The sequence below is a fragment of the Plecotus auritus genome, assembly GCF_963455305.1.
Source record: "Plecotus auritus genome assembly, chromosome: 8".
Lineage (NCBI taxonomy): Eukaryota > Metazoa > Chordata > Mammalia > Chiroptera > Vespertilionidae > Plecotus > Plecotus auritus.
Genome location: NC_137782.1, coordinates 155,618,411 through 155,641,170, shown reverse-complemented (window position 1 = coordinate 155,641,170; position 22,760 = coordinate 155,618,411). Strand labels below are relative to the sequence as shown.

General features: G+C 39.9%; 1 protein-coding gene across 1 annotated transcript in view; it reads right to left on the bottom strand.

Annotated features, from left to right (window-relative positions):
* Nucleotides 1-307: 307 nt before the first annotated feature.
* Nucleotides 308-22,760, bottom strand: part of DHX57 (DExH-box helicase 57) — a 52,304-nt gene continuing 29,851 nt past the window's right edge. Inside the window, exons 16-24 of the mRNA XM_080683094.1 lie at nt 21,884-22,084; nt 19,421-19,697; nt 11,739-11,834; nt 11,568-11,651; nt 8,870-9,004; nt 7,872-7,946; nt 5,447-5,581; nt 4,183-4,383; nt 308-2,218 (exon numbers count right to left, since the gene is read on the bottom strand). Of these exons, the coding sequence (XP_080539220.1) occupies nt 2,075-2,218; nt 4,183-4,383; nt 5,447-5,581; nt 7,872-7,946; nt 8,870-9,004; nt 11,568-11,651; nt 11,739-11,834; nt 19,421-19,697; nt 21,884-22,084 (1,348 nt within the window). The 3' untranslated portion in view covers nt 308-2,074. The remainder of the gene's footprint in view (nt 2,219-4,182; nt 4,384-5,446; nt 5,582-7,871; nt 7,947-8,869; nt 9,005-11,567; nt 11,652-11,738; nt 11,835-19,420; nt 19,698-21,883; nt 22,085-22,760) is intronic.

Below are 22,760 nucleotides of genomic sequence, written 5' to 3'. Positions count from 1 at the left end.
GAGGGAGAGAGAGGAAGAAAAAGAGGGAAAACACATCGATGTGAGAGAGATACATTGATTGGTTGCCTCCTGCATGCGCACCAACTGGAGCCAGGATTGAACCTGCAACCCAGGTATGTGCCCTTGACAGAGAATTGAATGTGCGACCCTCTAGTGCGCAGGCCTACGCTCTAACCAGATATGAACTCCAGGAGGAAGACAGAGCTAATGCTTTGTCAACCTTTGACCACCTCTGTAAGAATGTTTAGCTCTTCTAATTTTTCGAGAACTTCTCAGCTAGACATAGTACAAAACAGTAGTACAGACTGATTTTGTAGCAAGTATTTTATTAATACGATTCCCTAACTAGAATCCAGTAAAAGTAAAACAAACATTTAAGAAAACATCCACAGAGTTCTTAATAAAATTAACATTACGTGCTGACCATCTTGTTGGGGCTTAGAAATCCAGGCCACAGTGAAATACTCCACTGCATTTTGACCTTCAATCACAAAGGAGTAATCTTATTTCATAGTTCATAATTTTAAGAGTTTTGGGGTGAGGATTTTCTTATTCAAGGTGTCCCAACCTTTTCACATCCTGGCACATTTATGAAAGATAGGGTTTGTGCGTTTGTATGTGGCTGCAAGTAACCAGCCCAAGAAGAGCTTCCCGAGGGGAGCACCTCCTCAGCACTTGGAGTGGGAGTTTTGTTGTCAGCTCTCCCCGCGCTGTGTGCTCTGCGGCAAACGTGTTACAAGTCCCCACGGCTCTAGCTAGGGCAGCGTGAGCTCCACTATAGCACCAAGAGTCAAACGGCTTTAAAACTTTTTTAGAGGCTCAGTGCAGGTGTTGCCTTCATTTCTCCTAAGTGTCCAAGCCTAATCATTTTTGTAACCGGAGCCTCGTTTCAATAGCAAGTCAGGGCTTGGATATTGTCTGCACTATGCTTAAGTGCACTGGTGCTTAAACATACCTCATAATGATCAACTTGGACAGTCTAAGAGGTTTATTTAACTAAAATAAAATCTTAAAAAGGGAACACCCTTCATTGAGGTGGTTTTTCTTGATTAGTTTGAATGTTAGCTATGGTATGAAACCTGAGGGCTAGACAAACACGGGAATATTTTTCCACCCAGTTCTTTGGGATTCTTCTTGGCCATGCTGATAAATGCCCAGGGAAAATATACATGTACTCCTATTTTTTCAAAATGCCAGTGCCCCCCCATTAACCTAAGTGGTGGCTGAAATAAGCAGTCTCATGGAAGGTATTTTTATGGCTGTAAATCTGACACTGGCATGGCAACCCTTTCTCCCTCAACCATGTCAACTTTGCTCTGAAAATCCCATTAAAATTCCTTTTGGGTAATGTGAAATGTGGCCATTAGATCCGGGTAGAGTTCAGAAGAGAATAATTTCTAACTGGAAAACCTACAGGAGAATAAAGACACCAGACTGTTCTGCTTTTAAGAATTAGAGTGTTATGGATAAGACCAGCTTGCATTATAATAACAATTAAGAGCTCGTTAAGTTTGTTTTTTAAGGCTTACCTTGAAAGAGTAAAAATAAAAATCCCTCACAAATCAAGTTTACTCTGTAGCCAATAGCCTAAAATGAAATATTAATCTTTCTTGCTCACATGATTTTTTTCTTCTCTGTTCTAACTTCTCTCAGTTGAGCCTGTATGATAGAAATAACAATCAGTATCTCTCCTCATGCCCCTCTCTCACCCCAGTAAAAAGCAGGAGAAAAAGAATATGTAGATAAAAACAGAATACACATTCACTTGTGTGTTATCAGGCGCATTTCATTCATTCTAGGACCGTCACAGGGAAAAGACAGGCAGGCTGGTTTGTAGACTGTCTTACCACGACACTCCAATTGTGCTGGGAGTGCCCACTGCTGTTAGAAATACTCAGTCGGGACAATGTCCCTAAGGGAATGCGGTGCCTCGGCAGCCTGGGCAGAGCAGGCCCTGGGCTCCTCCGTCAGGGCCAGCCCAGCACAGAGCTTGAGTTCGAGGTAGAGATGCTGCTGCTGTTTCCCAGGTGAACAAGAAGCAGGTGAGTAGCAAGCACTCTCCTAGGACGGGTCTTTATTGGGTGGTGACAAGCTTCACAATCGTGCTGATGATGCGGGACCCTCGAGGACACATGCACAGGTCTATGCTCGGGTTCTTGATCTTATCCTGGAGGAGTTGGTCAAGCTCGCAGCGCAATTCCTTTACTAATTCAGCCACCTAAAGGGGAGTGCCATGTCAGCAGTGCATGACCAGCAGGACAGGGAGATTATCAGAGGAAATGCCCCAGCTGTTATCATTATTCGAGACTCCTGGTATGAATTTTAACTTCATTAGTGGGGTGGGGGTGGAAACTAAACACATTTTCATTCTAAAAGTTCTTGATGCAACAATAGGAACATTCACTCACTGTGAGCTCTGATCTACTAAATGGGGTCCAATATAAAAAGGCTCCTCTGTCACATCTCATTGAAAGAATGGCTTTTATATAGTGTTCTCCCCATTAAAGCTTGGCCAGCTTTTATAATTTGCTCCAAGAAGAGAAGCCGGAAAATGGAGAATTTAAAAAAATCTCTTAGCTTTGGGTTACACTTTATGCTTTTGTGGGGAGAAAAACCACACTTTTATGTCATTTTGCTTGTGCTGATGTTTCAGTGGCACTGTAGATGTCTTCCCAACATCTGCCTTGCCCCTCCCCTGTTGTTCAGCAATGTGCAGTTTGGATCCTGATCTAAATCAAACAGGCTCATGCCATCCTCGCCAGGGTGAATGGCTCAGGTAATCCTGGCCTTAGCGCCCATGACATTCCTTTGGCCACAAGAACTGGTTTAGGAAGAGAAGGTTCAATGGAACTTTTAGGAAAGGATTTGGTCTCCCCTCTGGACAGTATGCTGCATGAGGTCAGGCCTGGTGCCACCGCAGCCATCCTGCTACCCACAGGTCAGCCAGGCTTTATTGCCATTGAGTTGCTGAACTAAATCTCCCCTGCCTGGCCTTTTGGACCTGCACTGTCCAATATGGCAGCCAGCAGTCACATGTGGCTAATCTAATGACCACATGAAAAATGGCTGGTCCAAAGCAAACTGTCCTGTGAATGTAAAATACACACCAGAGTTTGAAGACTTAGTATGAAAAAAGAATGTAAAATATCTCAATAAATTTTTATATTGATTACTAGTGGCCTGGCACACAAAATTCATGCACATTAAAAGGGAATTATTTAGAGGAAATATTTTAATATTGCTATTTGCCCTTTCTCTATAATAGAAGTGTCAGAGATGAAAGAAAATTAGTAAAATGTATATGAAAATAATATATAAATTTATTAATAAATAAACAATAACAGCCTCACATCCCCTGGCCTCGCCATGCACGCAGCCTCCTGTTGGTCGGTCTTTACAGTGTGAGGGTGTCATGACCATTTGCATATTAGCTCTTTATTATATAGGATGTGTTGAAATTAAAATCTCTTAGATGTATTAGGTTACTTAATATATATTAAGAATAATTTTACTTCTTTTGACTTTTTTATTTTTACTTTTTTAAAATGTGGCTACTAGAAAAATTAAAATTACAGAGTGGCTCACCTATTTCTATTGGATTGTGCTGCTTTAGACTTTACAGGTAAATACACCAGTATATTCCCTTTGTTTGAGTTGGTGCTTTTGCTTCTGGCAACATAAGATTTCTAACAGATGCAAATGTTAAACTGAGTTTTTATTCCTTAAACACATGTACTGCCCCTTAAATGTTTTCTGCAGGCTCCACATAGAGCATAACTGAGACCTGAGAATAAAAGAATTCAGATCCATGACCTGTTTTATTAATGGCAGAGGCAGACTCAGGGTGATTTTTATTTATTTTTGCTCATTTATATTTCTGATTTTTCTTTGAGCACATTATCTGCACATCAATGAAGAAGGTCCAACACCTCACTCAGCTTTCGTCCAGAATCGTCCACACCAGCCCAGCCTGGGCTCCCCCTCTCAGGCGTGCTGCTGGAAGTCTTACTAAGGCTCTGCCCCTGGCGTCACTCCAGCCTCAGCCTTTCTTAGTATCTCACTGCAGACCCATCATTCACTCTTAACCAGCTCCGTTGTCCTTGGTCCCTGAAGGAATGCCCTATACTTCATATTATCAAAGCCCTTCATGGCTTAAGATTCACAGGATGGATCTGTCCTTACCTGATGGGAAGCAGCTGCAAAACGAATCCAACCATCATCCAAGGAGACGACAAACTCTCCCCTTTGAAGCTGCACATTCACTTGGCCTCCTCCGAACAAGACCAGCGGGTACACAGACACCATGCTGCAGTCGCGGATGAACACCCTACTAGTTTTGATCTTCTCGTGGTACAGCAGGTAGGGGCTGTCAAAGTGTCTGACCTGGAGCATAAAACCTCAGGTGATGACAGCGATGTCACTGGCAACATGAGGGGACCTCCACCCGTCCCATAGATGCAAATACCACCTGTCAGTGACTTACAAAATCATCTCCAGTCTGTACCTTTCCAGACTTGTATGTGCAACTACCTACTTGACATCTCCACTTGGGATCTAATAAGCACATCAAATTTCTTATGTTCAAAAGAAATTCTTGATTTCCCCTCCACGCAGTGTTCATCATCTAAGTAAATGGCACTCCCATTCACCCCACTGCTCAAACCCCAAAGAGTCATCCTTGATTGTACTTTTTCCCCTCACTCTATCTATATCATCGCTAAGTCCTGTCCGCTCTATTTTCAAAATACATAATGAACGGACACGTTCTGACCACTTCTATAGCCATCCCCTTGTACGAACCATCATTACCCCATACAGACCACTGCAGTGCTTCCTCAGTACTTGCCCTGTTCCTTTGCACCTTTACAGCTTCTATTCCACACAGCAACCACAGAGATCGTTTAAAAACACAAATCCAGTTAGGGCTCAAAATGCTCCAGTGATTTCCCAAAGACAAAATCCCAGATCCTTGCCATGGCTCACAAGGTCCCACATGACCTGACCATTGCCTGCTTGTCCCTATTACCCGCCACCCTCACCCTAATCATCACACTGCACTTGCCCTGGCCACCAGCCTGCACTTCCTGGAACGCACCAAACATGCTCCCTCTCATGGTCTTTGCACTTATTTCCTTTGCTGGAATGTTCTCTTTAGATACCTGCATGGCTTGCCCTTCCCTGCCGTTAGGATTTGCTCCATGGTTTGCTCCCCAGAGAGTTCTTCCCTGACCACTCTACGGAAAACAGCCCCTCTCCTATCTCTCAGTCTCTCTGACTGATTTCTCTTCATAACATTTGTCACCAAGCTGAGATGATTTGCTTACTTGTCTTCCCCAGTGATGCTGCTGGGCACAGCAAGTGATAGAGCACGGTTTGGCTGAACTTAAGGGACTGTTTCCCACCCCACTTGCCATATGTAACTGTGAGTACACCCTGCTATTCTGACCTGATAGTTCACTGATGAAGGGTGAATGTGCACATATCCATCATTCTTGGTGACAAACTTCAGCTCATCTGATTTTGGTTGCATTCTGACAGCTCCAGTACTGGTCTTCTGAAACTTCCCTTCTGGGCTTTTCACCTAAACAATAGGTATTTGTAAAAATAGATATTTAAAATGTACATTTTCACTACAGGCTGTATTCCTTGGCACAAAACCAGACTTGTTTGAATGCCTTTGCTGTTTCTTCCCTCTCTCACTTAGTTTCCTTTTGAAAACAATATAAGAATATTTTTTGCTTTTCTGTTCAAACCATCAAGAAGTGTGAATGTGCCAGGTCGGTGTGGCTCAGTGATTGAGCGTTGACCTATGAACGAGGACGTCACGGTTCGATTCCCAGTCAGGGCACATGCTCCGATTGCGGGCTCAGTTCCCACTGGGGTTTGTGCAGGAGGCAGCCAATCAGTGATTCTCTCTCATCATTGATGTTTCTATCTCTCTCTGAAATAAAAAAAAAATAAAAAGTGTGAATGTAGGTACAGTAGCACTGGGTGACTACATCACACAGCAGCCACATGGGGAGAAACTACATTGATATTTCAGTTCTGTACTAATTATCAGGTGCAGAGATCTGGAATCTGCTGACTATCAATCTCAATCCCACATTTCCAAAAGAATTCCTTTCAAAACAGCAAGAAAACATTGTATGAACAGAAAAAAAAAATCATGGCCGAGACCGGTTTGGCTCAGTGGATGGAGCGTCGGCCTGCGGACTGAAGGGTCCCGGGTTCGATTCCGGTCAGGGGCACGTGCCTTGGTTGCGGGCACATCCCCAGTGGGAGGTGTGCAGGAGGCAGCTGATCGATGTTTCTAACTCTCTATCCCTCTCCCTTCCTCTCTGTGAAATATCAATAAAATATATTTTAAAAAAAAAGAAAAAAAAATCATGAATAAACATATTAGTCCATTTGAAAAAAAAATTGAAAAGCTATGTATGCACACACATATATGAATTATATATATATATATATATATATATATTATAAAAATAATACATGTTTCCTGCATAAATAACATATTAGGAAAAAAGAAAATAAAGACTTCCTGTAATCATCACATAATTAAGAAATAACTAGCATTATTATTTGATAAATATAATTTTAGTTTGTTAGATTTATGTTATATACTATATGTAGAAAACTATAAACACAATATATATACTGATGTACATATGCATTCAAACTAATATAGGATCATTATCTATAAATATACTTTTTAAACTTAATATATTGAGAACTTTTTCCATGTTTTAAAATATTTTCCTAAAACATAATTCCTTTAAAAAAACAAACACCCCACATAATTCTTAATGGCAATATAGTACCTCATAATTTAACCAATAAACTCCCCATTATTAGAAGTTTAGATTGTTCATTCTAACAGTTTATAATTGCAAACATTTACCTAGATGCATCTTTATGCATATATGCAATTATTTCTTAATAATAAATCTTTAGAAATGAAACTGCTATGTAGAAAGGATGTATCAGTTTTATTCCTACCAAGAGTTTGAGAGTGTTCATTATGGGGGGGCTTATGACAGTAAATTTTGTCATAATTACCCCAAATCCATAGTTTACTTTAGGGTACACTCTTAGTATTATACATTCTATGGGTTTTGGTAAATGTATAATGACATATATCCTTCATTATGATATGTAGTAATTTTACTGCCCTAAAATCCACTATGCTCTGCCTATTCATCACCTCCCCAACCCCTGATTTTATTTTTGTCTCCATAGTTTTGTTCCAAATGATTTTTTTAAAGTAAATTTCAAATGATTTGAAAAACGTGCAAGTATTAAGCATAAACAAACCATAAATTAGTGAATGTCAACTGAGAATTTAACAAACAGTTAAAAAAGAAGTGATTCAGCACTCCGACAAACTCAAATTCTAAGGTGACAAGGACTGGATAATGAGAACTCAGGTAAGAGCCCAATAAGGGGTTTCCGGAAGTGGGTTGGCACAGGTGGTCCCTGGCAAACCATGACTTGTTTGACTTTGTTCTTAATCTAAGGTTAGTCCAGGGAAAAGGCGTAAGAAAGAATGTAGTCAAATCAAGTTCCTATCTAACAAAGAAGGATAGTTATTTAGGCACAGGTTGGCTGAGAAAGTGACATACATGTCCATTTTAATTCCTGGAATGTCATGTCAGAAGGATTAAAGAAGCAACCTATTTTATACAATAAATGTTCTTGAACAATGTATCTAAACAGGTGTAAGGAAATGAAGGATTAGAAATGTACACTAAGTTTAAAAGGCTGTGTGTGTATTTGCTGTGTGAGATGATTAATGCTAGGATTTAACTTATATCCTTGGCTGCAAGTGAAACAAGTTGTGGGAGAATCCAGGAAAATCATTTTGTTACCTGCACTACATTTGGATACAGAGCAGCACACAGCATTGCTGATATCAGCTTGGGGTTCTCAGCATTTGAATTTGCCTGTGAGAGAAATGCAGCATTAATTTCATAAGGAATGTGGCTACTTTTGTCTGTGCCCTGGAATTTACCATTATATGCCATTTGATTTCTATCTTAAAACAGACAAAAGCATCTAACTTCTATCCCTGTGCTAGAAAAATTGTATTTTCTAAGTGAAAAGTAGATCTTTTGGAACACATCCACACAGGACCCACGCCAAGAAGCCCATGAAAACTCCCAGATTTCTGCAAAGCAGCTACAAAGCCCGTGTTCCTAAGCTCAGGAGAGAGAAAGATTCTGGTTCATGAGATGTTCACAATCTCCAGAAAGTACTAACTTCAGTTAGAACAGAGTGGCATCAGGTTCATCTTGAAGAAGTTTTCTTCCTATAGTTATACAAAAACTATTCTTGGTTAGGAAAAAGCTGGTCTGATTTAAGAAGACATTATTAGAAAGTCGATTCTACCTCTTACGGATTTATCAAGAATCAGTGAAATTTAAAAAAAACAAAAACCCTTGCCAAAACCGGTTTGGCTCAGTGGATAGAGCGACAGCCTGCGGACTGAAAGGTCCCAGGTTCGATTCCGGTCAAGGGCATATAACTTGGTTGCGGGCACATCCCCAGTAGGAGGTGTGCAAGAGGCAACTGATCGATGTTTCTCTCTCATCGATGTTTCTGACTATCTATCCCTCTTCCTTCCTCTCTGTAAAAAATCAATAAAATATATTTAAAAAAAAAAAAAAAAAAAAACACAAAAAAAAACAAAAACCCTTCTGGTTTTATCAGTGTTAGCTGACACTTATTTGTGGAAAGAAGAAAACCAAGATTGCCACAAAACCACGGCTCACAGGCTTAAGTGAAGGATGCCTACATGTGTTCCTGAGTTAAAATACTATTCATGTGCTAATTAAAGAGAAATAAAAGCTAATTATACATTCTTCACCTCTTCTCCTGTGGCTTCCAGGATACCGTCTCCTCCCAGGGCCCTTTTCTCGATTTCTCTGGCTCTGAGTCCCTCCTTCACAAAGCCTATGTCTGATAACAGTTCAGTGAATTGTCGTTTGAGGCTGGCCATTTCCTGAAAGAAGTGGAAAAAGTGTTTAAACAGGGACATCAACATATCAAAGGTAAGTGGAGACAGTCTTACAATGGTGAATGAGACAGAAACTCATTACTTCAGTGGACAGTAATGAGGCTCATATGGGTTCATCAAACAGGTCATTCCCAAAAATGCAGTTTACTTGTATGCAAACTGGCAGAACTAAACAGTTACAGAGAAATCAATAAGCTACGAAAACCCCACAGATCATTTATTTACCTCTAGACTACATTTAAAAATCATGTTCACTGGATTTTGGATAGGTCTGATTTTCCTGGAATTTTTCAGGTCAGCAAACAATGCAGTTAATTTTGTTTGGGACCCGACTCCAGGTGTTGTGACACTCACTGCCTAGGTCTTTCCTACCTGCATTTCTGCTCAGGTCCTCTTGGTTCTTTACCTGAGCCTAGAGTGGTTGGTTCTGCATTCACCACTTTCCCTTTCTCTTACCTTGAGGTCTCGCTGGCTCACATCTTTTCCTAGGAATAGGAACATTTTTAACTGGTTTCGATTTAGACCATCCTTTTTATAGCTGAGCACAAGTATGAGAAAGAAAAAGCCCAAACCTCCTTCTTTTCTGGCTTCTGTTCAAATATAAGCTGCACATCAGACAATAGAAAAGGAGATAAAGACATCATGGGAACTGAGAATGAAGCCACACTATCCTGTCTCTTGATGACAGTGTGTTTTCTAGGAATGTCTCAAGTACATATGGAACATGGCAAAATATAACCCGGAGTTAAATATGCCATAAATAAATACATGGCTTTAATTGACTTCTCGTTAAAGTAAGCTAGAGTTTAGTGAAAAGAGGGAACTCTATTTGATGGATCTCATAGAGCACAGCAAAATCTACATGTATCCTGAAAAAAAAAAAAAGTAAATTTAGTAAAAAATGTAATTTAAAAGAAATGTAATTTTATACTTAAAAAATCTTAATGACCAGAGGAAATATTTATTATTGCATCTTACATATAAAAATGTCCTTTAGATTAGTGATTCCAACTCTTGTTGTGTGTTAGAATCACTTGGTCAACAACAACGACAGTAAACAGATGCTGAGGCCCTACCCCTGGAGATCCGATGAAACTGGCATGGGGTGGAACCTGGGCATTTTCACTTTTTTGTTTTAAGCCTCCTCAGGTGAATCTAATGTGCAGCCATGACTGAAAAATTATTGCTTTCTATGTACTTAGAGTACAGCTAGAACCTTCACTTTCTCAAAATGCCTCACTGAAGTACATCTAAAGGCAGAGGAGAATGAAGGCGAATACTGGGATGCATGCGTTTATTCAATGAATCTTTACTGGGCATCAGCTGTGTGCTAAGCATTGTTCTAATCTAGGCACTGGGGATAGAGAGCTGGACAAAACAGATAAGGTCTCTGCTCTGATGGAGCTTCTGGGATAGACAGATACATAAGTAATGTGTTCTACTCCAGGCCATCTTTTAATAGGAAAGTAACGTTCTTCCCCCTTCCAGCCTCAAAACCTTGGAATAAAACATTACCCAAAGATGTGCACCATCAGTATCTGGCTTCTTGTGCCACTTTGGAGGGGGATCTAGAAACACTGTCACAATAGAGGACAGAGCCCTGCCTGTTACCACACAGAAGACGATAACCCTTTTTTTTTTTTTTTAAATAGATCTTATTGATATTTTACAGAGAGGAAGGGAAAGGGATAGAGAGCTAGAAACATCGATGAGAAAGGAACATCGATCAGCTGCCTCCTGCACACCCCCCACTGGGGATGTGCCCGCAACCAAGGTACATGCCCTTGACTGGAATCGAACCCGGGACCCTTCAGTCCGCAGGCCGACGCTCTATCCACTGAGCCAAACCGGTTTCGGCATGATAACCCTTTTTCTTTCCTGTGTACTCATCATTGACATAGTAGCCTCTGATGGGCATAAGGAAAACTCACGAGGAAAATCTGGTTCAGTATTCATTCTTTGGTTTGAGGGAGAGGATAGGGGTTAAGGATGCTCATACACCACTTTGAGAACCTGCTAAAAGCATGATTCCTTTCTCCCAGAATAAGGCACATATGTATAAGCATATGATTTTGCATACAATTTCAGGCGATATGGATCCAGGTTAAGAATACCTGGTAATACGTATATATATGTGTGTGTGTATATATATATATATATATATATATATATACATATATATATATATATATACACACTACTACATGTAATACTTTAAACAATAAAAAAATTTAAAAAAAAAAAGAATACCTGGTAAAATTACTGAAAAAACTGACTTCCAGTAAGCAGTAACCTTCGGAGAGCCTATATTTCCCCGTCCTCCCCTTGAGTAAACACAAGCTCACTGAAAAAAGGAAAAGTTTAGCACAGAAGGCCGATGTCATGCATAGTTCAGGAGTCTGTCTCACACAGCTGGTGAAGCTGAACATATTCCAGAAATAACATTTTCAATGTCAAGGCAGGACACACAAGACAAAGTTGCAGCACCCTCTGACACTCTACTATAATAGAAAATGAATGAGAACAAACTGCCACGGAAACGACTCACCTGAAGAACTCTGCCGGACAAGAAGTTCTGCCTGCAGTAATTATAACTTGTTCGCATACCTTCTTTCATACTCAGCTGCCACCCCTAAATGTTGAAGAAAATCAGAATGAACTTTCTCTGTCTTTAGTGCCAGCTCTGGAATAATCCTCAGCTATTAGGTTATATACTTACCTTATATGCTCGTAGAAGGGCCAGATAATCACTGTTTGCGAATGCAAATTCTAACTTTTTCTGGTTAGCTTCCTCTTTTTTATCCCAGGGAGACACCTAAATGAGGAACATCAGATTTGAAGGACACATTTTACTTCTGGTTTCACATGGACTTTCCTACTGCTGAAGCAAGGTGCCTTGGGAAGAGTGTTGTGTGGCACAAAGAGTACCACCCAGTTTGTGGCTGATTATAGGCATTATGGTGATCACGGGCAAGCTACCACGATTTGCCCTTGTGAGTCTGTCTGCCCACCCCAAATAAGCTCTACTAGGTCTTTTAGTTCCTGGTGGCAAGATGTCAACAAAGAGACACTCATTCTGAAAGCTAGATCTGAAATCTAAAATTCTAACTTTTCAAACACCTTCCTTTTTAGGAGGGCCGGTGGGAAAAGGATTATATTTGGGAAATTAACATTATGTTTACAAAACCCAGCAAAGGACAGATGCTGAGTTTAGGCTAAGGACGACATCAGTATTTCTAACGAACATCAATATTTCTGTATTCCAATAAAACAAAGCAGCCAGTGAGAGGTTTATTTAGACAATTTGAGACAGAGGTCCTACTCACAACAATACCGACCCATATGCCCCTGAGTAAGCTACATTACCCACTCAGGTCCTTGGTTTTGTCATTTGTTAAACGAGAGGACTGAACTAAGATATATTTTCAGATCTATGTGTTTACAATTTCATGAAGTATAACATTAAAGCTGAATAAAATGGGTATATTAATCTATTTCCAATCTCTCTGAGATAAGCCATGGTGAAAAAGGCCAAGTGACACTCTATCCAACAACAGAATATCCATTCTTAAGTCCACATAAAATACTCTCCAAGACAGACTATCTGCTTGGCCATAATTCAAAGCTTAATAACCTTTAAAGGACTGAAATAATACATAGAATGTTCTCTGACCATAATAGAATGAAATTAGAAATCAATAATGGAAAAAACTGGGAAACTCATAAATATGTGGAAATTAAAGAACACATGCCTAAATAACCAGAAAAACTAAAAACAGAAATCAGAAAATTTGAGGGCTCGGAAGATGGCTGCCGACAGGAAGGCAGACTGCAAGATATTGTGTGAGTGAGAAAACAAAGGGAGAGTGTGCGGTTGCACAGGGAGTGTTTGTTGGTGAGTTGAAGGACAGCTATACTCCAGGAGACTGTGGGGGACTGCTGGATGGGGCTCCCCTGACTGGGCAGCCCCCATGCTGCTGGGTTCCCTCCCGGAGCAACCAGCTCGGATGCAGAGACCATGCCATCTTGAAAGGGAAAGTGGATGTTGTCGGGAACCTGGAAAGCCCAGGGAATCTACAACTACGGCACCCACCGAACAGCTGTGAACCCCAGAACACCGGTCCCCAATTGGCGCAAACACGTGGATTCAGAGGAGCTCTACCCTCCACCATGGAAAGGTCAGATTTCGCCTGGGATAAGGGTCTCTGGTCCTGGTAGGAGAGAGAAACGTGTGCACTGCGGGAGCTGGAGGACCGGGAGAAGTCTGCACCTAGAAAAATCCGTGGCTGTTGGGGCTGGTGTGATCCGTGAATGTGGAAGGGGGTTCTCAGAGCTGCTAACAGAGGGGATCTCTAAAAAGCAACCCATTTTGATCTGACGCAAAAGGACAGCCTAAAAATTTTAAAAGTGTGCCGGCTGCTTAGACTCAAGGGGGAAAAAAAGACTGCACAGACTTGCGCGCAGCCCCAGAGTTCGCACACTTACGCTGGCTCTTTTTTTCTTTTTTCTTTTCTTTTTCCTCTTTAAATCCTTGCTTCTGATTACTAAGCCCAATACATAGGATCACCCAATTGGTGAGACTGCAGGGGAAAGTTGTTTTTCTGGAACCTGGGGATCAGAGCGGGGAATAACCATCAGAGAACCAGCTCTGGGGCAACCCACTCCCACAAACCGGTATTGAGTGCCACAGGGAAAGCAGGATCTAAGCTCTGGCTAGAGAGGACCTATAGACCCGGAGGTCAATCCAGAAACACTGCCACCCAGGGGTTAAATCACAAATTGACTCTTGTGTAAACACAAATAAAGGAATACAAGAAATTAAGACACACTGCCTGATTAAAAATCAGGACTGGCTTACAACACTGAGGAGCAGTGGAACGCAGGGAATTGCAATACTGTCCTGACTAGGAAACAGGCAGGTCAAACAGAACAATAGAGGAAGTGAATAACCTTCACTACTGCACATTTTTATTTTTTTCATCTTTTACTTAAACAATTTTTTTTCTTTTTTCCTCACTTGATTTTACCTTTTTAATTATTACATTTTTTATTTTCAATCAGTATTATTACTACTACTATTTTACCTTTTTTTAAAAAAAAGTGTTAGTTTATTTTCTCTTTATCTTATTTTGGGATTAGTGTTCTACATTCTATTTTCATCTTTCCTTTAACATCATTTTACTCTATCTCAACTTTACCTTTATGCCATCACTCTCTTCCTAACTTTTCCCCTTTTGTTGACCTGTTTCTCTTACCCTTTTCCTGCTTTAGATTTTCCCTATTCCTTCTTTTTACCCCCTGTTAAAATTTCACCCTACTTATATGTCTAATTTCCAATCCCCTGTCCAAGTCCATACACACCTCTCTATTCTCTGTCTTCACTATCCAAAAAAAAAATTTTTTTTTCTCTCTGTCCTTTGGTTGTTGTTTGCTTGATTGTTGATTATATCAATTTTTTATGCTTGTTTGTGAGATTGTTTTGCTTATTTTTTTTGGTTTGTTTTGTTTCTGTTTTTTGCTTCTGTTTTCCCTTGCCTCGCTTGATATTAGTTGTTGTTTGTAGTTTGTATTCATTTCCAGGTACTTGTTGCTGGCATTTGTTGGGATTAGTGGCTGTTCTATTGGAGTTTTCTCCCAATATATATAGTTTGCTCCCCTCTTCTTTCTTTCTTTCTTTTTTTAAAAAATATATTTTATTGATATTTCACAGAGAGGAAGGGAGAGGGATAGAGAGTTAGAAACATCGATGAGAGAGAAACATCAATCAGCTGCCTCCTGCACACCTCCCACTGAGGATGTTCCCGCGACCAAGGTACATACCCTTGACCGGAATTGAACCCGGGACCTTTCAGTCCGCAGGCCGATGCTCTATCCACTGAGCCAAACCGGTTTCGGCTCCCCTCTTCTTTCTTATTCTTTCTTTTCTCTCTTACTTTTTTTTTTCTTTTCCCAATTTCATTTTTGTACTCCTTTCTTTTTTTTTTCTCTTCTTCTTTCTCTCCTATCCCCTAATTTGCCTTTCTCTGGTGGTCACCTTTATTTGGGGTTATTAATATCGTGAATATATTTCTGTTCAGTGCCTTGTGCGTTGTACCCGGTTGTGTTGTATTTTGTGCCTTTAAATCAACACAGGAGAGAGAGAACTATATAGCCAGACACCTGGAAAAGAGAGACCATGGGGAGACAAAGAAACAGCCCGCATATGAAAAAAAAGCAGGCATAACCAGAAAAGGAAGTAAACAAAATGGAGGCAAGCAACCTGCCAGAGAAAGAATTCAGAGAAATGGTCATAAGGTGGACAAAAAGAATGGAAGACAAATTCGACAATATGTGTAAGAACCAAGAGGAAATGAAGAAGCACCAAGAAGAAATAAAAATGACATCGCTGATGTAAAGAACTCAATAGAAAGCATCAAGAGTAGACTAGAAGAAGCAGAGGACCGCATCAGTGAGCTAGAAGACAAGGTAGGAAAAAATACCCAAGTAGAGCAGCTTCTAGAAAAAAAAAAATTAAAAAGCAGGAGGAGAGCCTAAGGGAACTTTGGGACAACACGAAAGTAAACAACATCCGCATAATATGGGTTCCAGAAGGAGAGGAAACTGAGCAAGGAATAGAAAACCTGTTTGAAGAAATAATGACAGAAAACTTCCCTGATATAGGGAAGAAAAAACCCACACAAATCCAAGAAGCTCACAGAGTCCCAAGCAAAATGAACCTCAAAGGCCGATGCCAAGGCACATTATAATTAAATTGGCAAACACCAACGACAAAGTAAGAATCTTAAAAGCAGCCAGGGAGAGACAGAAGGTTACCTACAAAGGAACCCCCATTAGACTAGCGACTGATTTCTCAACAGAAACTCATCAGGCCAGAAGGGAATGGAATGAAATATACAAAGTCCTGCAAAGGAAGGGTCTGAATCCAAGCATACTGTACCCAGCAAGGCTATCAATCAAAATTGGAGGTAAAATCAGGAGCTTCACAGACAAAAAAGGATTAAGGGGATTTATTACCACCAAACCAGCAATGCAAGAAATGCAAAAGGGTCTGCTGTAAAAAAAAAGAAATAGGAAGCGAAGAAGGAACACAGGGGTAAAGAATAAAAATGGCGACAAATAAGTACCTATCAATAATAACTTCAAATGTAAATGGATTAAATGCCCCAATCAAAAGACATAGGGTAACGGATTGGATAAGAAAACACGACCCATATATCTGCTGTCTACAAGAAACCCACCTCAGAAAAAAAGACGCACACAGACTGAGCGTGAAGGGATGGAAAAAGGTTTTTCAGGTGAATGCAAATGAAAAAAAAAGCTGGGGTAGCAATACTTATATCTGACAAATTAGATCTCAAAGTGAAGGACATAACAAGAGATAAGGAAGGCCACTTCATAATACTAAAGGGAGCAATCCAACCAGAAGAAATAACTCTGGTAAACATATACGCACCCAATACAGGAGCACCCAAATACATAAAAAAACTCCTGGAGGATATCAAGGGAGAGATTGACAGCAATACAATCATAGTAGGAGACTTTAATACCCCACTATCACCATTGGACAAATCCTCTAAACCAAAAATCAGCAAAGAAATATCAATCCTAAATGACTCCCTAGACCAGATGGAATTAACATTAATTAACATCTTCAGAACATTTCATCCCAAAGCCACAGAATATACATTCTTCTCAAGTGCACATGGGTCATTTTCAAAAATAGACCATATGTTGGGTCACAGGCAAAGTCTCTTCAAATTCAAGAAGATAGAAATCATATCAAGCATCTTCTCAGATCACAGTGGCATAAAACTGGAAATCAACAATAAAAACAATCCAAAAAAAATCAAACACATGGAGACTAAACAGCATGCTATTAAACAATGACTGGGTTACCAGAAAGATCAAAGAAGAAATAAAAAACATCATGGCAACAAACGACAATGAAAACACAACAATCCAAAATCTATTGGACAAAGGGAAAGCAGTGTTGAGAGGGAAGCCTACTGCAAAAACCAAGAAACAATGGTAATAAATTACCTAACCCTACAACTCAAAGAGTTAGAAAGAGAGCAATAAGAAAAGCCCAGTGTAAGTAGAAGGAAGGAAATAATAAAGATCAGAGCAGAGATAAACGACATAGAAACCAAAAAAAAAAAAACAACAACACAAAAGATCAACAAAACCAAGAGCTGGTTCTTTGAAAGGATAAACAAGATTGATGAACCTCTAGCCAGGCTCACCAAGAAGCAGAGAGAGAGGACCCAAATAAACAAAATCAGAAATGAAAGAGGTGAAATAACAACAGATCCCGCCGAAATACAAAGGATTGTTAAAAAATACTACGAACAACTCTATTCCAACAAACTGGACAACCTGGAGGAAATGGACATATTCCTAGAAAAATATAACCTTCCAAAACTCAATCAGGAAGAATCTAAACATCTCAATAGGCCAATAACTATGGAAGAAATTGAAGCAATCACCAAAAAGCTTCCGGAAACAAAAGCCCAGGGCCAGATGGCTTCACAGGGGAGTTTTACCAAACATTCAAGGAAGAACTAAAACCTATCCTCCTCAGACTATTCCAAAAAATTCAAGAGGAAGGAACACTTCCAAGCTCCTTCCATGAAGCCAGCATCACCCTAATACCAAAACCAGATAAAGACAACACAATGAAAGAGAATTACAGGCCAATATCCCTCATGAACATAGATGCCAAAATCCTCAACAAAATTCTAGCAAATCGGATCCAGCAGTACATTGGAAAGATCATACACCATGACCAAGTAGGATTTATCCCAGGAATGCAAGGATGGTACAATATCCGCAAATCAATAAACGTGATACATCACATAAACAAATTGAGATAAAAATCACATAGTCATATCAATTGATACAGAAAAAGCATTTGCCCAAGTCCAACACCCTTTCTTGATAAAAACTCTCAACAAGGTGGGAATAGAAGGATCATACCTCAACATAATAAAAGCCATATATGATAAAACCACAGCTAACATCATACTCAATGGGCAAAAACTAAAACCATTTCCACTAAGAACAGGAACAAGACAGGGATGCCTGCTTTCACCACTCCTGTTCAACATAGTACTGGAAGTGCTAGCCACAGCAATAAGACAAGAAGAAGAAATAAAGGGCATTCAAATTGGAAAAGAAGAAGTAAAGCTGTCCTTATTTGCAGATGACATGATATTGTACATAAAAACCCAAAAGACTCCATCAAAAAACTAACAGACTTAAATGAATTCGGCAATGTAGCAGGATACAAAATTAACACCAAGAAATCTATGGCATTTCTATACACCAATAGTGAATTTACAGAAAGAGAGACTAAGAAAGCAATCTCATTTACCACTGCACCAAAAAAATTAAGATACCTAGGAATAAACTTAATTAAGGAGGTAAAAGACCTATACGCGGAAAACTACAGGACACTGAAAAAAGAGATAGAGGAAGATGTAAACAGATAAAAGAACATACCATGTTCATGGATTGGTAGAATCAACATCATTAAAATGTCCATACTACCCAAAGCAATCTATAGATTCAATGCACTCCCCATTACAAGCTACTGAGTTGTATACTTTGGATGAACTATCTATAATAATAAAAGCATAATATGCTAATTAGACTAGGACGTCTTCCAAACGACCTTTTGGATAAAGCCGCGGTGGTGGGTGGGGGCCGAGGCAGAGGCGGCCACGGGGGGCTGAGCTCCTTACACGAATTTTGTGCATTGGACCTCTAGTATTTCAATAAAGCTGTTAAAAAAAAGAAGTGGTCCAATGTATTTACTCCCTGGTAAAATCATGCAGAGGTACCTTTTACTAGTACTTGTTTGCATTTTCTGATTTTCCTATAATGAGCAATATAATAAAAAAAACCTAGATTATTTTAATAAGTTAGATCTCCAGTTCTTAATCTTCATTTGGGGCATGGATTTATTTGAGGATCAGATAAAGTTATAGACATTGTACCCTGAAAAATTCACATACAATGTACAAGAAAATTTTTAGGGGGTTCACATAACCCTGTAGCCCCCATGGTCCCCTTAGAGACCAATGGACTCTAGTTTATTTTTATTTTATTTTAAGTTTTAAAATATATTTTTATTGATTTCAGAGAGGAAAGGACACAGAGAGAGAGAGAGTGAGAGAGAGAGAGTGAGAGAGAGAGAGAGAGACAAAAACATCAATGATGAGAAAGAAACGTTGATCAGCTGCCTCCTGCATGACCCCCACTAGGGATAAAGCCTGTAACCTGGGCATGTGCCCCCACTGGGAATTGAACCATGACCTCCTGGTTCATAGGTCAATGCTCAACCACTAAGCCACGCTAGCGGGGCCTGGATTCCAGTTTAGATGAATGTCGTTTACTTACAAAAGGAGACTTAAAAGCCAAACTGGCAGCGATGGTGAGAGCAGGATCCAAACAGCGGAAGATAGACCCAAATAGCATCAGTTTGCCAATTCTCACATCCACAGGGAGAGAGGCTAAGTGATACCCAAGGGGGGTCAGTTTTTCATCTGTAGTTAATGCTCCCAAGTCTCGTAATCGTATTTTTGAGGCACGAAGAGAATCAGGGTGTGGTGGTTCAATGAGCCGAGAGAACACCGATTGGAGATTATGAGTGCTAAACATTTCCAAAATTTTAATTCTGGGGGAAAAAAATAATTTGACAATTTTATTTATGACGGGATCACACCAAGAAATAAGCTTCTTTCTTGAATAAAAATCTCTATATATAAAAGCCTAATATGCAGTGTCCCCTTAGGAGTCCAACCCCTTGCTATGACGTGCGCTGACCACCAGGGGGCAGTGTGGAATGAAGGAAGGCCCCGGCAGGCAGCCGGCAGCCCGGGAAGGGAGGCCCTAGCCAGCAGCTGCTAGGGCCCCTACCTGTGCACGAATTTCGTGCACTGGGCCTCTAGTAGTTTATAATTTCCTAGATATATGCTTTCATAAGCCAGACAATGTCAATTTAAAATTTAAAAAAAAAATCTCTTATGTCTCCTCATTCTCCAGCAATAAATTGCAGAAACACGTTCAGATTCTGAAATTTATTGAGATTAAGAAAATTCTCTCTATAAACTTTCAAAATGCTTCTTTCCATAATAGTAGAATCAAATCATGAAATAAAATTGGAATGATCCACTTATTCTCTTTCCCACATCTGAAATTGCATAGTAATTGTTTATAAAATCAATCTGCACTGTGTCCTGCCTTTTAACAGCTCTTGAAAAGCTATTGGTTTAAATTACGAATTTAAGCAGTTTTCAGAGGAGAAAAATCTTATATAATACTAGAGGCCCAGTGCATGAAATTCGTGCACCGGTAGGGTCCCTAGCAGCTGCTGGCCAGGGCCTCCCTTCCCCGGCTGCCGGCTGGGGCCTTCCTTCATTCTGTGCCACCCCCTGGTGGTCAGTGCACATCATAGCAAGCGATTGAACTCCTAGTTGGTTGAACTCCCTAGGGCCGTGGTCGGCAAACTGCGGCTTGTGAGCCATATGCAGCTCTTTGGCCCCTTGAGTGTGGCTCTTCCACAAAATACCACAGCCTGGGCGAGTCTATTTTGAAGAAGCAGCGTTAGAAGAAGTTTAAGTTTAAAAAATTTGGCTCTCAAAAGAAATTTTAATCGTTGTACTGTTGTTATTTGGCTCTGTTGACTAATGAGTTTGCCGATCACTGCCCTAGGGCAATGGTCGGCAAACGGTTTGCCACTCTGTTGACTAATGAGTTTGCTGACCACTGCCCTAGGGGACACTTTGCATATTAGGTTTATATATATATATATTTCTTTATTTCACTTATATGCATTTCCTTTTTAAGCTATGAACCAATACTGGTAAACATACAATTTTACATATTTACTAATGGACACATATTTGGTATCTAGCTTTTTTCCACTTAGATCACATAGGTGTTTCATTTTAACACATGCATTGATAGTAATCCACTTAAATTTTGATTTAGCAAAAAGAAAAAAAGAATGAACCATGTTGGCCTATATAATTTACCTATTTCCCCACTGTTGTATTTGGGTTGTTTTTAAATCATATGAGCTACATATATAACATTTCCCCTTCTCTCATCCTCCCTCAAGGGTCAATCAACTTCAAAGCTCTCTCCAATCCCTTCACTGCATTGTTACTACCTTAATTCAAGGCATCTGCTTGCCCAGTTTCTTAAGACCTCACCATGAACACTTGAAAGCAGGGACTGTGTCTTGTATCCTACAGTACCTCTGTGCTTAGCCCAACCCCTGGCAAATGGCAGGCTCTCAAAATAAATTTGCTGGATAAAAGAAGAGCTATAACAGCTTTACATAAGTATCTTTTTTCCTTTGCATTACTATTTTATGGGCATACTCCCTCAAAGTGATGAGTGGGTCTCAGGGCATGGACAGTTTTAGAGTTCTTGTATAATGCCAAGCAAATTTTCAGAAAGGTTGAACCATAGATTTCCCAACTGCAATAACATTGAGTTTGATCATTCATTCATTAAATTCCATTTTATGATAGTTATTTTCATTTGTTCATCTTGTAAATAATGGAGTTTTCAAATAGTTTTTGTTCACTTTGATCTAACTGATAATGAGGTTGTAGATTTTTCCATGTGATGATTTAATATTGGTGAAACCTCTAATTTATTCTCGTTAAGTTAGATTACTTTTCTGACTCACAAAGGTACTCTTAAGGTCTATTATAGGACTATCCTCTCCAATGTAAGAGATCTTTATGTGCAGAAACTTAAAAGGAATGGTATAGGTAACACTGAAGAGCTCTTTCTATGTCCATTCTCAGCAAAATATCTCCTACTAAGAAAAAGAAAACATGGATGTACCTTAGACAGAGCTGTTCCAGTGGCACTCTTTGTATTTCTGGCAGCTGCTGCTTTAAAAGCTGGTGACTGAAGTGATGGCTGGTGAACAAATGGAAGCAGACCCCAGATGCAACACGACCAGCTCGACCTTTTCTTTGCAGAGCATTGGCTTGGGAGACAAAAGTATCCTCTAGACTTTCCATCCCTTTGCTGGCATCATATCTATACAGAAGAGGAAAATGTCAGAAAGGGTTATTTTATGAAGACATGGCCAAGACTCGACGCAGCATGGACAGATTAGATGAACCACCTTCCTTCTGTAGAAGGACACAGTGTCCTCTGTGTTCTGCGATAGTTGAGTCTCTGGCAGGAGATTAGTGCTACTTTAAAGGGTATGGAATGCTACTACATACAATCTATTTAACTCTTCTCTCTCTTTTTTTAAAAAAATATATTGATTTCAGAGAGGAAGGGAGAAGGAGAGAGAGACAGAAACGTCAATGATGAGAGAGAATCATCGACCAGCTGCCTCCTGCACACCCCCTAATGGGGATCGAGCCGGCAACCCAGGCATGTGCCCTTGGCAGGAATCGAACCCGGGACCCTTCAGTCTACAGGCCGATGCTCTATCCACTGAGCCAAGCTGGCTAGGGCTCTTCTCTTTTTTTAAAAATTCTTTTTCATCTTTATTTTTGACAAATAAAAATTGTATATATTTAAGGTGTACAATGTGATGTTTTGATATATGTAGACATTGTGAAATGATTTCGATATCAAACTAATTAACACATATCAACTTCCATATCAATGCTTTTTCACTCAAGCATATGTAAAGCATATGAAGAGGAAAACTAATTAATTACTTCCAAGATAAAACCTTAAACTTTCCATCTCCGTC